Here is a 16,946-nt window from a genome sequence, read left to right on the forward strand (position 1 = left end):
CCATCCATTCACCCACCATTTCAAAGGAACCTTAATTTTGCCCTTGAGCCAATTGCCTCAGTGACCCTCTATAAGTTTTTCAACCCTCACGATGAAGAGTGTTTGCCTAGCACACAATCCTATGAGTACACCATTCCTGTAGTTGAGAGCCAAGCTTTGACCGAGTGTAGTGAGAAACCTAGTTTGTCTTATTTTTCCACATCTGAGCCTCATGAAAACATCAGGATCCATACTTCATTCCTTTCTCACCTAAAGTATCACTGATTCATCTTTTGGGTTATTCTAACACTTTAACACAGCTACAACATGATGGTTTGCATATGTTCTTTGATGGGTTGTATAAGTTTTTTTTTATTCTTCTACATGATTGCTTCCAATTATACAACTTCATTCTGTTTGGGGGTGTATTTAGTAACATGTTTTTATGGTTAGACCCCCAACTCTTTCAACTATTAGTTTATAGTTGACCACGCATCATCCATTTTGTGCCACCCCAGTTTCTTGCTTGTTTGGGGGTGTGCACAATCTAAGGGAATCTGACGTAAAATGACCCCACATTAAGTCTACGGAATCTGACTTTAAAAGACCCACATTTTAAAACAAATTTTCAAAAACCTATTTTCAAAAATTTGTTTGGGGGTCGGGTGTTTGGTTTTTCCATTATTGATCACTCAAATTCCTATTCTTATCCCTTCCTTATCTCGTAGCTAGATTTCTTGTTGTTTGTTGTGTTGATGTCGTTTTTATTGTTTTTAGTAGTTTGGATGTTAAGTTGTTAAATTCGGTAGTTAATTGTTATTTGAATTTCTATTTGAATTTAATTTGGTTCTTGTCTAAGCATGCGATGATTTTTGCGTTAATCCCACCTTTCCAAATTGTTTAGGGGTGGTATTATTTCTTTTAGCATTGTTTTTATATGATCCACAATTTTAGCAGTAATTTTGCGATGATTGTTGGGAATGTTGTCAATATTGGCATGACTACGATTAGATATTGTGGTAGGATGAAATTTCAAAGAGTTAGAAAGTTGTTATTATTCTAAATTCAATCTAAAAGATATTAGGTTTGTTTTGGAATAATGCATATGGGTTGTTTCCGTTTTAGGTTTTGGAAATATTTTGTTTCTGGCAATTGCCTTAAAGATTTTTGGCAACTTGTTGATTCATTTTAGAAACTAAAACCCTATATAAACTTCCTTCATCCTCCACACAAAACCCACACATCTCACTTTCATCTCTCACCTTAAACCTTCAAATTTTTCCTTTTATTTTTCCCTTCGTCCTGCTCATAACACACGGAGCGCGACACGTGCCCTAGCAAGACCAATTCTGAGTGCGCCCCCGCCTAAAAACATCAGAACTTCGATTTACACCTAAAGCGCGGCCCCGCCAAGGCTAAATTTGAATTTGACCCACCACCGACCTTCAGTAGCCACGAAAAATTCTAATTTTTTGTCAGGTTTTCAAGGGTAGTTTGCAGCAATTCTAGAGTGCATTTATTGAAATGAACTCTCCTACACTCATACCTGAGCAGTCTTTTGAAGACTTGTTCCAAAGTGACACCTATGGTGCGTGGTTTCGCGAGGTAATCATACAAGCAGGTTGGGAACCGCTAATGATAAGACCTGATGAACTTTATTCGCCTACACTTACATCTTATTTTTATGATAATTATAAGTTCTTTGATAGACTGGATTGTTCTCCATCACCATTGAGGATGAAACGATGGAAATTACCAGGTTCTTGTTAGCCTTTGCTCTCGGACTTGCTATGCTCGCTGAAATACAAGACTCATGGGCCTATTTGGTAGATAATATGTACCTCTATAACTATGAGGATTTGCATGAGGATTATGGGGCAAGAATCTTTAGGATAGAGGACCAAGGGGACTATAACGTAGCCCTTGGTAGCCTGTCCATGAACGTGGGCACTATTATGTTTTGGATAATGCTAAACATTATAGGGGAATGGCATTATTCTTCTGCGAATGATGAAACTTGTGATATTTTCCTTGCTTTAGCTCTGGGACGTATGCTCTATGATATTCCCTAGACCTTAATGTGTAGTTTAGCACGAGCCCATAGCATGAAGGATAAGTACCTTCTTATGCCTGTTTTAGTTTGTCGTATTATGCTATATTTCTTCTCTGTTTTTTGTGCCCATTTCACGGATTGGGTGGGGGTCGACATTGTGCAACCCACCAACTGTATTATTCGTTCTTTCCGTGCAATGACTTGGCCTGGTTGGAGGCTACAACCTCATTTGGTTGCGCCATACACCCCATCCAACCAAGTGGCGCTAAGCAGGTTAGCGATTGTAGATGATAAATGGCGTGAAGCCTGGCAAATCATCATGGTATGACAGGATGAGAAGGAACCTTATTTCTTTATAGAAGAGGTTGACAACGCTTAAACGTTGGAGATAAAGTAAGTTTTTAGTTTTAGTTAGTGTCTGCTTATGTCCCAAACAATTTAATTCTTGTTAACCCCATAACGGGTGGAACTCATATAGAGTTGCGTCTGTTTTTCTTTTTCTATATTAGTATGTTTTAACCTTGTTTTGCAGATGTTCCAAAATTTCACACGTTTCCATGGTATTTTTCTACCCTTTTTTATTTCAATACTTTGAAGACAAAACATGTTTCTTATTTGGGGGTGGCATAGAAACACGTGTAATTAAGGCATCTATTAGGATATAGATATGTACAATATGCACTTGTTTTCTAGTAAAAATTCAAAAAATTTAAAATTTTAAAAATATAAATAAAAAGTTTATGCTATACACTTAGGAATATTGATATTGTTCTCTTTTTCTATGCTCTTAATAATTTAGAAGTCTCACATAGCGTTTGCATTAGAATAGTTTTTAGAAACTTAGGTTAATATGTAGATAATAATCTTTGCATCTTTCTATAAATATATTGCATGAGTATCTATGATTGTTTGGCAGTAAATTTTTGAAATCTAGGCTAGAGTACTTATTCTACAAATCCTGTGAGAATATAGCCTAAAGCCTTATATGAGTGAAACAGTTGAGAAATGACACAAGGGAGAAGTAAAATTCGGATAGAGAAATCACACGTCCACTTGCTTGATCACTTTACTATATCCTGAGCAAGAATTAGGCCCTTTTTGGATCGATATAGCCAGAAATTCAAACCTTATGAAATTATTTTCCGCTAGTCGCCCCTCTGAGCCTTTTTTAGCCTTTCATAAACCACAATTCTTTTACCCTTTTACAAAATCAAAACAAAATAAAAAATCAACCTACCCATTATAGAATGAGTCTGAGAATATGATGAGTGAAGAAAAGAGAAGAGAAAAACCGGTGTAAACAAAAATTAGTTAGTTGCTTCAGAAAAGAATAAGAAAAGAAAGTTTCCATCCAAATAAAAAATAAAATAATAGAAAATAAAATAAAGAGTTAGAACTCCAAAAAAAATAAAATGAGTCAAAAAGCCAAAATAAAAGGGCTAAGGATGGAAACAAAGTGTAGAAGCAAAAGAACAAAGGTTTCTCTAGTTACGTAATATGAAGACCCTATTATCTCAGACTTGTTCTTTTTAAATATCCATTTCCTTCATTTTAAATCATCTCCTAATTCCCACATAACACCTAATAAAGACCTCTAGCTCAATTAGGAATATGTTAGTGTGATAGTAAGTGGCAGATGTGTTTGATCGACTTCGGCTTCCTTGTGTGTCATTGAGTTTGTAAGGTAAAGTGTGTCCATTGCACACTAGAGTAGCGAAACTTGAGCTGAAAAATCAGAGTATTTTTGTCTTGACTTTTATGTGAGGACCTCCTTAAGGACGTTATTCCAAAGTTTCGGAAACGGACATGTTAGTGCAGTTCATAGTATTACTCATTGTATATATGTTTATTCGTAGATGATTGATTATTATGCATATATTAGCTTAGGTTTCGACTTGATTATTCTGTATTCATTGCTAGTGGATGAGATGTATAGATAATTGAGACATAAATAAGGAAACAATAGTTTTATTTCTTAATCGTTGTAGTATAGATGAAGTTTGTGAGTACCTTCACTGGAAAACTCTCACGAGGCTATAATTCGTCCACTAGGGAATTCCTAGTGGTTTAAGGCCTTGCTGCATATGGTCAATGCAATCGCACTCGGCGAAACGAGACTAGTTAGAACTCCATTTGTAGTCACTTATTCTAATTTCTCATATTTGCTTGAGGACAAGCAAAATGCTGTTTGGGGGTGGTTTGATAAGAGCCCAAAACTGTAGTTTTAACCCCTTAACAATATAGCTGTTAGACCAATTATGTGATTAATAATATAAGTTTATCACTAATTATGTGCTTTTGAGTATTTCATGCTTCGGAGTTGGATAAATGTAAATTTGTTACTAATTAGGCGCTAAAAGGAGCTAAAGTGATTGCTATGAAAGTTCCATGAAGAAAGCCCAAGTTTCATGGAGAAAAAGCCCTTAAAAAGCCCAAGTCAAGCTGTTAAGTGAAAGTCAACAGAATTTCAAAAGGCTATATCTTTGGGCTCAGACCTTAGATTTGGGCCCATTTTATATCAAAATGACCGGCTCAGAAAGCTCTTTCCAATAATCTAGACCTTGACTCGATCAGAGTAGTATAAGTTAATGAAAACTCATACTACAGTAACACGACCAGAATAGGGAGTCTTGGATTCAACAAATTGGGTTTTGGGCTCGATTTTTCGGCCCAAAACATGGCTCCTCAACCCATGCACAAATTTGGGGATCTAACTCTTCTATATCAAGAGACAAAAGCTTAGCTCTTAAGCCATCTAGATCAAAATCTAGTTCTAGTTCATAAAAATTGAGTTTTGTAATATATAATTAGTTTTAATTTATTAAATTAGTTTTTATGGATTAATCTAGTTAGTTGTCAATTTTATTAGTTGTTAGAACAAGAATAAATATTATTTATATTAGCTAGACCTAGATTAGAAAATAAATTAGCTTAGACTCTATCAATTAGTTTTATTATCTTGTTTTAAATTTAGTTATTGAATCATTGATAATTCTTCATTAGATTAATAAAAGTCAAGTTATTGTTCTTCATTATATTTTCTTATTATTCATATGTTAATGATAGTCTAATGAATTCTAGCTAAACATCCATTAGAGGGGTTAGATGAAGCTTGGATGAAGACTTGATGTGTTAGTTAGAATTATTGCATTTAAGAGTTCACTCTAGTAGGTTAGTTGATTTGACATGAAAATGGGTTGAACTTCCTCACATGCTAATTATTAGTTGGCAGAGATTGTCATGGATAATTAGGGATCACAATTAATCTTAATTGGTTATGATTGCAATAATCTACACTAGCATATTAGAAATTTATTTAAGTGAAATCAAATCCCCCTAATCTCTTCTCCATATTCTTCTCTATATTTTATTCAATTCATATTCAATTGCTTAGTTAAATTATTATAAATAAATTCATATAATTAGTTTCATAGTGTAAATTCATCTCTATAAATATTGTTCTCACCATTGTTCCCTTGTGTTGATTAATTGATTTCTTTATGTCTTGGTAGTTTAGGAGTGGAATGATTCCGTACTCTATATATTGCATAAATCTATATGTGAGAGTAGGAAATAAATAATTGATACCATAAGAATAAAGTTAGAGTTATCTAATTGAGTTTTACGGGTTATCATCTGTGCAGCCAGGTTCTACCCAAGATCATGTGGTAGGGTGTGTTAGCTTTTACCACAACAAAATTTATGATGAGAGTTACCGGACCAGTAGCTACAGGTAGTTGGATTTTCCCAACTGTTAGGGCTTTGTCCCTGCTGAATCCATATAGGTTGGAGTTGGTGCCGACCATCTCAAAATCAGGAATCTATAGCTTTTTGAAGGCGTCGTAGTATAACACATCCGTTGAGCTTCTTAGATAAACTAATATGTGATGCAAATCATAATCTCCAAAAGGAAGTTTTAGAACAAGTGCATCTTCATGTGGGCTCTAGATGCTACAACAGTCAGCCTCAGTGAAAAGGATAATCGGATCTTTATGGGGTACCGCATTGACCTGTGTACCCATAGTCAGTTCGCTGTTCATGATCCTCATTTGCTTGGCGATGCACATTTGATATCGCACACTCTTTTCAGTGACCTGCCTACTTCGTTTGCTTGCCTTTCCGGAAATCATATTTATTTGGAAGTAGCCATTAAGCGGTCCAATACCTGGGGGATCCTAAACTGACGTGCTGATCTCCTCAGGCTGTACTATGTTAGCCTATTCGTGTGCTACAAACTGCTTCAAATATCCCCTTTCAATCAGATCATGTAGTTCATTTTTCAAGGTCCTGCAGGCTCTGGTGTTGTGACCCTTACTCTTATTGAACTTGCAGTAGGTCCTTTGGTCTATGGTACCCAGGGAGCCTAGCTTAAGCGGAGCTGGCCATTTGAGGTAACTCTGATTCTTGATCGAGTCCAGAACCTCATCTGGCATTTTGTTCAAAGGGGCGAAGTTTCTGTCCATCGAGGGAAGAGCTTCTTCAGCTCCTTCCACACGTGGCTTCTTCTGTGGTTTTCCATCTACACTACTAGCTACATTCTGGTACTGTCCTCTGGGCATTTGTCTCTTTGATGGGGATTCAGTCCTTCGGCGGCCACGATGACGATCTCTCTTTAGTTTTTTAGGGGAAGAGTTCCCTTCTCGAGGGGCTACAGGAGCTGTCAGATTAGCCTTTTTTTTGCTTCCTGACGTCTGTTCAGGACATCCTCCTCCCACCCCGCATGAGTCTCAACCCTGTCTAGGAGTTCCTCTAAATCACGGGTGGTTTCCTGGAGAGGGATCCGAATAAGGCATTTTTTTTCATCCAACCCTTGTTTGAAAGCTATTATGGTAGTTTGTTCATCGCAAGACTCTATCTGGATTGAAATTTCCATGAATCGTTACATGTAGGACCTCAATGCTTCTCCGTCCTTTTTCTTGATGTTGAACAATGCGTCGATCCGCTTTGGTTGGTGCTTGTTGTATGAGTACCTGTCTATGAAGGTCCTAAACATTTCTTCTGAGGACTTGATCTGCCGCTCAGGCAACCTGTGGTACCACTGGAGCGTAGATCGAGACAGGGAAGCTTTGAACTCTTGGCACATGACATGGTCATACCTTTCATATTGTCCCATAGTTGCTCGATATCTAAATACGTGATCCACTGGATTTGACTTTCCATTGAAGACACTAAACTTCAGTTGCCGGTAACTGCGGGGTAAGGCTTTCTCATTATTCGAGATGTGAAAGGAGATTTGCCTGCCCCCATTATGGCAGATTGAACAAGGAAGTCTGGCATTTTTCTCCCCTTGCATGTCATCTAATGCATTTGACGGATCAGGTCATTCTTCTCAGACTCCCATGCAGTTTCTTTAGTAGAATGCTTCTTAATCTGAGCTCTTTTTCGATGTCGAGGGTCGACATCACGATCTTGGTTAGTGGACTCTGGTTCAGATGCTGTATCTGAGTCAAGTGGACTCTGGTTCAGATGTTGTATCTGAGTCCTCATCTGGGTTACTGTATTTTGACTCAGATGTCTTGCACCGAATGGACCCCTATGCCTTGGGTTCCTTGCATAACCACCTTCTGGAAGGTCGTCATCATCAAGATCGATGAGTGGCTCATTCCCTGTGTCGAATTGATACAAATGCCTCAGCAACTGTACTTCTCTTTCAAGATTGCTTCTTTCTGTTCTAGAGCCTGTACTGCCTGGCTGGCTTGAACAGGCTCTGGGTTGGTGAGGACAACATTATCACCATCTTGACGCTCCTCTTGAGCGTTATTCCTGGGGCCTACACTGGGAGCAGCTGGTCTGTCGGTGCTGGTCATAGGTCTTTGGAGGGGGTTATTCGCATCATGGTGATCTGCATTCTCCCCCACTTCAGGTATCTTGTGCTATTTTTCTCTCACAGCGATGCTGCACGTGGTTGCGCCACCCTTTATTTTCTTTGCTCCTGCCATCACAATGGTAAGAGTTATTAAACTAAATCAATCGTTTGGAACGAATGTTTACCTGCGTTCGGTCCCCACAGACGGTGCCACAAGATGTAAGGGAATTTCTAAGTATCCCTTGATCTTCTTCCGTGCCTTATGATCTAGAAGTTTTTACTGAGTAGAGAAGTGATGAGATGATTGTGAGTTTATGGTTGAACGCCTGGCGGCGGCTGCCTACGTATCTCCTTATTTATTTAAGAGAATCAAACCCTATCTTGCGTAGTTCCTAAGAGCGAATCCTTATGATTTATATAGGAATAGCTTTGAGAGTCCTAGGGTTTGGGCTGTCCTCACCGCTTGTGAGTTTCCTTCCATCTTTGGACTCTACCTTCCTAAGGATTTCTCTCCTTATGGAAGTCTGAATCTATACCATATCTTATGAGAGGTAGGTTTCCTTGCTGATCATAATGTCCCATCGTATATGGGAAGATTATATCTAAAATGTAACTCTTAAATATATGTCATCATGATTCCTTCCTTATCATCAAAGATCGCCCTCTTCAGTTTCCTTCTGTTCAGGAATTGTCCATATCAGTTCCTAATGACTTGGAGAACTATTATGTTTAGATGCGATCAGTCACTTGTCTAACACATGCCCACTAAACACTCGTGCTAAGCACGAGATCACTTATTCACATAACTGATCCGGTGGTCCTCGTCTCATTTTGGAAATCTATAGTCTTAGGTTATTTCTCATACACGTGTCATTTATCCAATGACGGGAAATCCCCTATCCCCCTTACAGGTTTGGTTCGGATCGGTTATTGGATTATCGAAACCCATTAACAGCCTTATATCTATCCAAGCCGTTTTTTATTTCGCGTCAAGATTATACTTGACTTTTCATCTAGTCGATCCTTATGAGTGATTTAAAAAAAAAAATGGTATTAAGAGTGACTTTTTCGTCCAATTTGTCCTTGAGAGCCACTCCCTAATTCTAGTAATGGTGTATCACAAAACAGTTTATCTTTAAACTTTTTCTAGAGAAATGACAATTAGAGTATGGAGTTTTAAATTACTTTTTTAATTTGTTGCACAATAAAGATCGAGAAACATTTGTAGCTTTCAAAACCGCAAAGCTTGTCTCTTGCTAAAAGAGATCCACAGTAATTTGTGCATCAGGATGATAATCCTCCATATGTTAGCTTATATTAATCACTTGCTTCCGAATGTCGGTCAATCTTCTATATAAGCATTTTGTGTTGTATATTTTTCACCCAAAATTTGTCATGGTGTATTTAAATGAGAAATTCTAGACTTGCAAGGTCACAAAAAATAATTAGTTGTGGTGTGGAATAAAATGCGTTGAGTAAACAAATGAAGTTGTTGTGAATAGGAATTATAGGATATGCTTAAAGCATCTTCTCAATCATAGAATGGCATATGATTTTTGATACAAAAATTCACAATTCGCATTTCTAATTTGATTTATGGATAATCATCCACGATTATTGAAAATTTGAAATCATCCCCACAGAAAATCACTATTCCAAAATTTCAAATTTATTCAAAAAAAAATACGACGAAACTCATATATCACGTGCTAATCACGCGCCACAAATTCTCCCCCAAAGAGAAATCAACACACATTAGCAGAGAGAGAGAGAGAGGAGAGAAAAAAGGGTAGAGAGAAAAAAAAAAAAGATGGAATCTACAACCGAGCAAACACCCGATCTCTCCTACCCATCTTTCGTAACCGATTACACCCTTAACCTATCAAGAAAATACCAACACCTCCTTGACAAATCAACACCACATGTATTAAACCGATGGATCGGTTTTGGAATAGTAGCTTTTATATACATTGTTCGTGTTTATTTCTTAGAAGGATATTATATAGTCTCATATGGTCTTGGTATTTATATTCTTAATCTTTTAATTGCTTTTCTCTCTCCTCAAGTTGACCCTGAATTGACTCAAGCTGCTGGAATTGTTGGTCCTGATAATAATGATGAAGATGCTGGTCCTCTTCTTCCTACTAGAAGTACCGATGAGTTTCGCCCTTTCGTTCGCAGACTCCCCGAGTTTAAATTCTGGTACGTTTTCGCCTTAATTTTACCACCCAATGTAATAGATTTAACCATGTAAGTGGCATTCTTATTAGAGCCATGCAAGTCTTATAAGTATTTTATGAGCTTTCTTGTGAACTTGCAGTTGATTGATAAGATACAGAACTTGAAAATTTCTCAAATGGTTTGTTGAAACAATCTATGCCATTTTGAATTTGTCTTAGTGTAAGAATTATTTACGATGGGATCCAGAGGATCACAAAGCCATTAAGGATAGACTAATTAAGAGAGCCTTGTCATATGTGAGAGATAGTGATTCAGTACAGCTCGCATAGATTTTGGTTTACAAAATCTATGAACTATCTCTTGCATTGAAGGGCCTTGTGATAGGTGGTGCACCTTGGAATGAGATAAAGTGGAAGATCCTTGAGGTCCGGATGGGGATATGTGGAAGATAGTGATTCAGTACATCTTGGAGTTAGGATGATCATAGAGATTTTGGTTTGCAAAATAACAAAATTAGCATTGCTCTTCGATATAATGGAGGAGGGCCTTGTGATAAGTAGTGGTTAGCACCTTGGAATGAGATAGCCTGGAAGATTTTTGTAGATTTGGTGTTTTTGCGAATGTCTTCAGAAACATCTCGTGCTTAGTGAAGCATTGGATGGCCTTGAAGCTTTACCTAATAAATTAAAAGTCGGGATAAATCCTATGATGCACGGATACTCCTAAAATGCCATTGCACCCGTATCGGTTGGGTACGATACCGATATGGGTACTGGATGTTTCTAGGGTACTGGAATCCTTGAAATAGACCTGATCCAATAGTTCTACTCTATTGAAATGTAAATTGTTCTGGAGGCTTCAAGCTGTATTGACTTTGACATGTGTTATAATAGTTTTTCACATGTTCCTGACAAGCTTTACTCAAAGAACTACTAACATAATTTTCTAGAATACACATCTTTTAAAATATTCATATTAATTAGCCGTACCCATACGCCGTACCCGTATCCTAATATTTCAAAAATGACGTATCGTATTCTATTCTGTACCGGTGTCACCTTATCGGTACTTGTACCCTTATCCGTGCATCATAGGATAAATCATGTTTTAGACAATTTCATTTAGGATTAATACCTGAGAAGAGCTCGACTCGTTTACCTTCCCTAGCCACATTGGTAATAAAGCTTCCCATTACGTTTATACTAAGATTAGTCCCTACTACATCAAAATAGATTGATCTTATTGTCTTATTTTCTCTGGCAGGTATTCAATGACAAAAGCATTCTGCATTGCCTTTGTTATGACATTCTTCAGTGTGTTTGATGTACCTGTTTTTTGGCCGATACTTCTCTTCTACTGGATGGTGCTTTTCTTCCTCACAATGAAGAAGCAGATACTTCATATGATTAAATACAAATATGTACCCTTTTCCCTAGGCAAACAGGTTTGCTTCTCACAGAGCTGGAGTTTAAAATTTTCTATCCTTTCTTTGTATTTTGAGAGTTTATTGTATTAAATCTGTGCAGCGTTACTCCGGAAAGAGATCTGCTTCAAGTGATGATGTTTCTTCATAAAGATTTGAGACTTAGGGGAGGCTGGACGTCGAGTGCTGAGCATATCTGCTCTCCTCCTTAAGCATACAATAGTCAATTTGTTGTCATTTGACTGCAGTAACCTTTTGAGGGCTTTACTGGGTGAAAATAGCCTGGAGACCGGTATCTTTGCATTGAACGTGTACTTTTCTTTTACTATAGTTTATATTTTTGGGCAAGCTCCCGAGAACCTACAATGGGAGATGGGCCTGTGGAGATATGTTTGGTTCTCTAATGTCATGTTATTTCTTTTCTTTTCTCCGTTTGCCACATCATGTAGAACAAAGATGCTACATCTCCCAGTTAGTGCAAGGTTCCGAATGCTTTGTTTTATTGACAAACACCATTTACAATAGAGAATGTTAACTAGGAAATCATGTCAGGCTTGATTTCTGTTTTCTCTAATCACCTGTCTTTTTCCATTGTAAATCATAGTACAAAATATCAGGATATGGGTATTTATTGATACTCAATTTGTCGATATGTATTGTGGATATATTCTCTTTTTTAGAGATATTTGAAATTGTTTAACATGTAAATATTGTGGATATGTCTAAAATATTGATAAATATTATAAAATATAATATTGTAGATATTTTTTGATATATTATGATACATTATTTATATTTATTTGAAATATAATGGTAAATATTGAATAAAATTGTTATATATACAAAATATCACAAATATCACAAAATATCTCTAAATATCACAAATATCGTTGAAATATTATTGATATTTGTAGTGGTATATATCTCTAAATATATAGTGATATTGTATCTGTGCAGTTTAAGCATTAAGCGGTAACTAATCGGTTAAGGAGTGCATATCGATTAGGCCTAATAATCGGAATATATCGGGAATTAATCAGAAACTAATCGGGTGATAATTTTGAATAAGATTTTTCATTCCTATAAGTAATCTATAACACATGCCACAAATAACTATTAGCTAAATGTATATTAGTGAAATGAAAATGAGAAACATATCCAACAATTACCAAAATACAATCATAGTCTCATTACATAGTCTATTGGTCAACATAAATTAAATAAAAAACATATAAAATATGAAAAACACAAAAGCATCAATGACTCTGCTAAAATTATATCATGGAAAAGTTGGTTTAATTGGGTTTTATATATCATAGGTCTTTTGTTTTATAACTTTATATATACAAACCATGTTTTGAGAAAAACATAAAACAATAAAATCTTAGACCTATTAATCGCCTTTTTAATATTTATTTGTGTTAAATCGCTCTATTAATTGGCATAAATCGGGCTATTAATTGATCCCACTTAGATTGGGATTTTTTCTACTAATCGTATCGGTCAAGTAGCTTATAGTGCCTATATGCCTATTAATTGCCTATTAAACTACATAGTATTGTATATATCTTTTTCTGAAATCTCGATAGATGTTGACAAATATTGCAATATTTTTACTATGTTGTAAACTACTAATTACTGCAGAAAATTAGTGGTCGAATTATTACCTAAAACATAAAGGAAAAAAGAAAACAACAAGATACGAGTCGTTTATTTTAATTTGTTGCGTTCCTTGTTTTGCTGAATTCAAATAGAAAATATATTTTTGGGGACCACAGTCCGAGTTTCAACATTATATAGCCTGTTTGTCTTAGGGCAGACATAGTTGGGTTGCATTAGGGACAACCTGCTTTAACTGCGTACTTCCAGCCGCTGTTGGTTAGTGATATGTCAAAAATCCACCCCCACCCTCTCTGCCTCTTCCAAATAAACATGCCACTCAGCTGACAGCTGTGTAATGTATGTGGAATCTACTTCTACTATCTATATATTAAAGCAGAGACCTTTAAAAGGAGGATTTTCTCTCTCCTATGTGGCACTCTAATATGAGAGTTAGCCTTTTTTCTATCATATGTGACACTCTAATATGAAAGATAAGTATTTTTTAATATTTCTACAATCCCACTAATTACATGGAACATCTTTGGAGAGTTTGAATGTATTTTTAATTCCTATATTGGAGAGTTTGGGTGTATTTCCAATTCTTATATATTTGATCAAATAAAAAAAATTACTAAAAAAAAAGGTAGGTAATTTGTAGAAGGTAATTTTCTATTACTACTTAATCAAACTCTTTTAGTGTTCCAATTCTTATATATTTGATCAAATAAAAAAAATTGCTAAAAATTAGGTGATTTGTAGAAACTAATTTATATTTGATCAAATAAAAAAAAATTGCTAAAAAATAGGTAATTTGTATAAACTAATTTTCTATTACAAATCATACAATTTTAGTATCTATAATAAAACACCAACTTATTTCGAATATATCCTTAACATGGCCTCAAAACATAGTTAAAAACAATTATACAAAATATATAATAGAAAATAAAAAAAAAAATTTACAAAGAAAGCAATAATGACAAATATTTTAAAATATATATATAATATTGAATGAAACTAACGACAAAAACAATTAATGGGAATCGGAAAACCTGGATGCAAATGCATCGAACTAACCTCAAATAATATTTAACGGAAATCGAAATCGAATGAAAATGCAAGCATTAAACTAATCTTAAAAAGTAATTAATAGAAAATCGAATACGGATACAACCGTATTAAACTAACCTCAAAGAATAATTAATGGAAAATCAAAACTTAGATACAAATACATCAAAAATTATTGTCGAAAAAAAATCGAACCTGGATGCAAATGCATTGAGCTCACCCTCAAAGATTAAATTAACGGGAAATAGGAAACTGGATGCAACTGCATTGAACTAACCTCAAAGAAAAATTAATTATAAATTGGGAACATAATACAAATGCGTGGAACTAATCTTAAAAACTAATTAATGGGAAATCGAAACCTGGATGCAATCGTTGAAACTAATCTCAAAAAATATATTGGATGCAAAACCTCAAGAAATAATTAACGGAAAATCGGAAACTGGATGCAAACTCATTGAACTAACCTCAAACAATAATTAACGGAAAATCGAAAACTAGATACAAATGCAACTTTATCAAATAATAAATACGAGAAATCAGAAACTAGATGCAAATGTATTAAACTAATCTAACATAATAATTAACGGAAAATCGAAACTAGATGCAAATTCATTGAACTTACCTCAAAGAACAATTAATTAAAAAATGGGAATTTGATGCAAAATGTATTGAAATAACCGAAAAGAATAATTAACGATAAATCGAAACCTGGATGCAACCGCATTTGAACTCGATCTCAAAAAATAAATAACGGAATTGAAAATTTGATGCAACTGCATTGAACTAACCTTAAAATATAAATAACGAAAAATCAGAAACTAGATGCAAATGCATTAAACTAACCTCAAAACATAGTTGAGTTATATGTTGTGGGAATGTCTCGATAAGTATAGTTTTGCATTTAAAATGATGTTTATCTTATCTATCAAGTAGCTTCAATATATATGAACTTCGCCTTATTAGGCAATCTCACAAAACTTCAATCAAACTTCTATTATTAAACAAAAAAATGAAGTTAAGGATTTTATCAAAGGTGAGTTTTTTTTTTTAATGAAAAGTGAGGTTTTCATGTTATAAGAAATTTGGTTGAGTGATCAATATAATATTAATATATAATAGTTATGCATATTTGCAAATATTTTTAGAATAATTAATATAACAACACCCGCTCAGTAGATAATCTTTGAAGATTCCACATAGTGAGTTATGCATAATTTAAATAATAATTAACGAAATCGAAACCGGATAATTTTCGATGATCCCACATAGTAAATTAAGCATAATTTACTTTTTTCTCATCATGTTTGCAAGGACACTACAAATGGATCGAAGAGAAGTTGGTATTACACACCACATTGGATAATTATAAGGAAATCGAAACCTGGATTTTCAAATACATAACCGAGCTCAAGGAGTAATTAACGGAAATCATAAAATTTATGCAAATTGCATTAAACTAACGCATGAGAGTAACTAACGGAAAATTAGAAATTGAATGCAAATCCTTGAAAAATATTTAACGGAAAATCAAAACGGTATGCAAATACATCAAACAAACTTCAAATAATAATTAATGGAAAACTGAAAACCGGATACAAATGCATTGAACTTAACTCAAAAAAATAATTAACATAAAAAATAAAAATCGAATGCAAACCGCATTGAACTAACCTCATAGAATAATTGGTGGGAAATCGAAAACTAATTGCAAAATGCATTGAAATAACCTCAAAGAATAGTTAACGGAAAATCGTAAAACCAAATATAATTATATCGAACTAACCTCAAAGCATAAATAATCGAAAACTAGATGCATGATGTATTAAACTAACCTTAAAGAGTTATTAACGGAAATCGAAACCGGATACAAATGCAATGAACTAATCTCAAAGACTAATTAATGAAACATTAAAAAATGGATGAAACTACACTGAACTAACCTAAATGAATAATTAACGGAAAATTATAAATTTGATGTAACTGCATTGAACTAACCTCAAAAAATAATTAACAGGAAATCATAAACTTGATGCAAATGCATTGAACTAACCTCAAAGAACAATTAACATAAAATCGAAAATTATATGCAACTACATTGAACTAACCTCAAAGAATAATTAACGGAAAACCAAAAATTGGATGCAATTGCATTAAACTAAAATTAGAGATTAACTAACGGAAAATAAAAAATTGGATGCAAATGCATTGAAATAACATCAAAAAATGGTTAACTAGAAATCGGAAGTCGGATGTAACTGCATCGCACTGACTTCAAAGCATAAATATCCACTTTTTTAGCCTTCTCATATGAGTAATTACAAGTAATTAGGAACCCAAAACGAAAGTGAGTTTATACAAACAGACTCTTACATGTATGCAAACTGTATAGAAATTGTAAACTATCGAACTAACCTAGAAAAACAATTAACGGAAAATCAAAAAATGGATGTAAATATATTGAACTAACCTCAAAGAGTAATTAACGGGAGATTGGAACCTGGATGCAAATGTAATGAACTAATCTCAAAGACTAATTAACGAAACATCGAAAACTGGATGCAACTCAGACGCGTCAATTAACCTTAATGAATAACTAACGGGAAATCATAAAGTGGATGTAATTGCACTGAACTAACCTCAAATAATAATTAACGGGAAATCGGAAACTTGATGAAACTGCATTGTACTAACCTCAAAGAATAATTAATGAGAAATTAGAAATGGGATGTAACGTACTACATTAAACTAACATCAAAGAATAATTAATAGAAAATCAGAAACTTGATGCAAATGCATTGAACTAATAACTCGAAAACATATTTGTATTTTAT

General features: G+C 34.6%; 1 protein-coding gene across 1 annotated transcript; it reads left to right on the forward strand.

Annotated features, from left to right (window-relative positions):
- The first annotated feature begins 9,387 nt into the window (after window positions 1-9,387).
- LOC147492002 (protein RER1A-like) lies at window positions 9,388-12,016 on the forward strand. The gene is made up of 3 exons (XM_086565289.1): window positions 9,388-10,040; window positions 11,283-11,463; window positions 11,546-12,016. The coding sequence occupies exons 1-3, from the start codon at window positions 9,649-9,651 to the stop codon at window positions 11,591-11,593; spliced, it is 621 nt and encodes a 206-aa protein (XP_086421415.1). The 5' UTR covers window positions 9,388-9,648; the 3' UTR covers window positions 11,594-12,016.
- Window positions 12,017-16,946: the final 4,930 nt, after the last annotated feature.

The sequence above is a fragment of the Coptis chinensis genome, chromosome 6 (genome assembly GCF_015680905.1).
Source record: "Coptis chinensis isolate HL-2020 chromosome 6, ASM1568090v1, whole genome shotgun sequence".
NCBI classification, from domain to species: domain Eukaryota; kingdom Viridiplantae; phylum Streptophyta; class Magnoliopsida; order Ranunculales; family Ranunculaceae; genus Coptis; species Coptis chinensis.

Coding starts and splice junctions, on each gene's coding strand:
- LOC147492002 (XM_086565289.1), top strand. CDS start 9,649: ATGGAATCTACAACCGAGCAAACACCCGATCTCTCCTACCCATCTTTC. Junction 10,041..11,282: donor CTCCCCGAGTTTAAATTCTG/GTACGTTTTCGC, acceptor TTTCTCTGGCAG/GTATTCAATGACAAAAGCAT. Junction 11,464..11,545: donor CCTTTTCCCTAGGCAAACAG/GTTTGCTTCTCA, acceptor AAATCTGTGCAG/CGTTACTCCGGAAAGAGATC.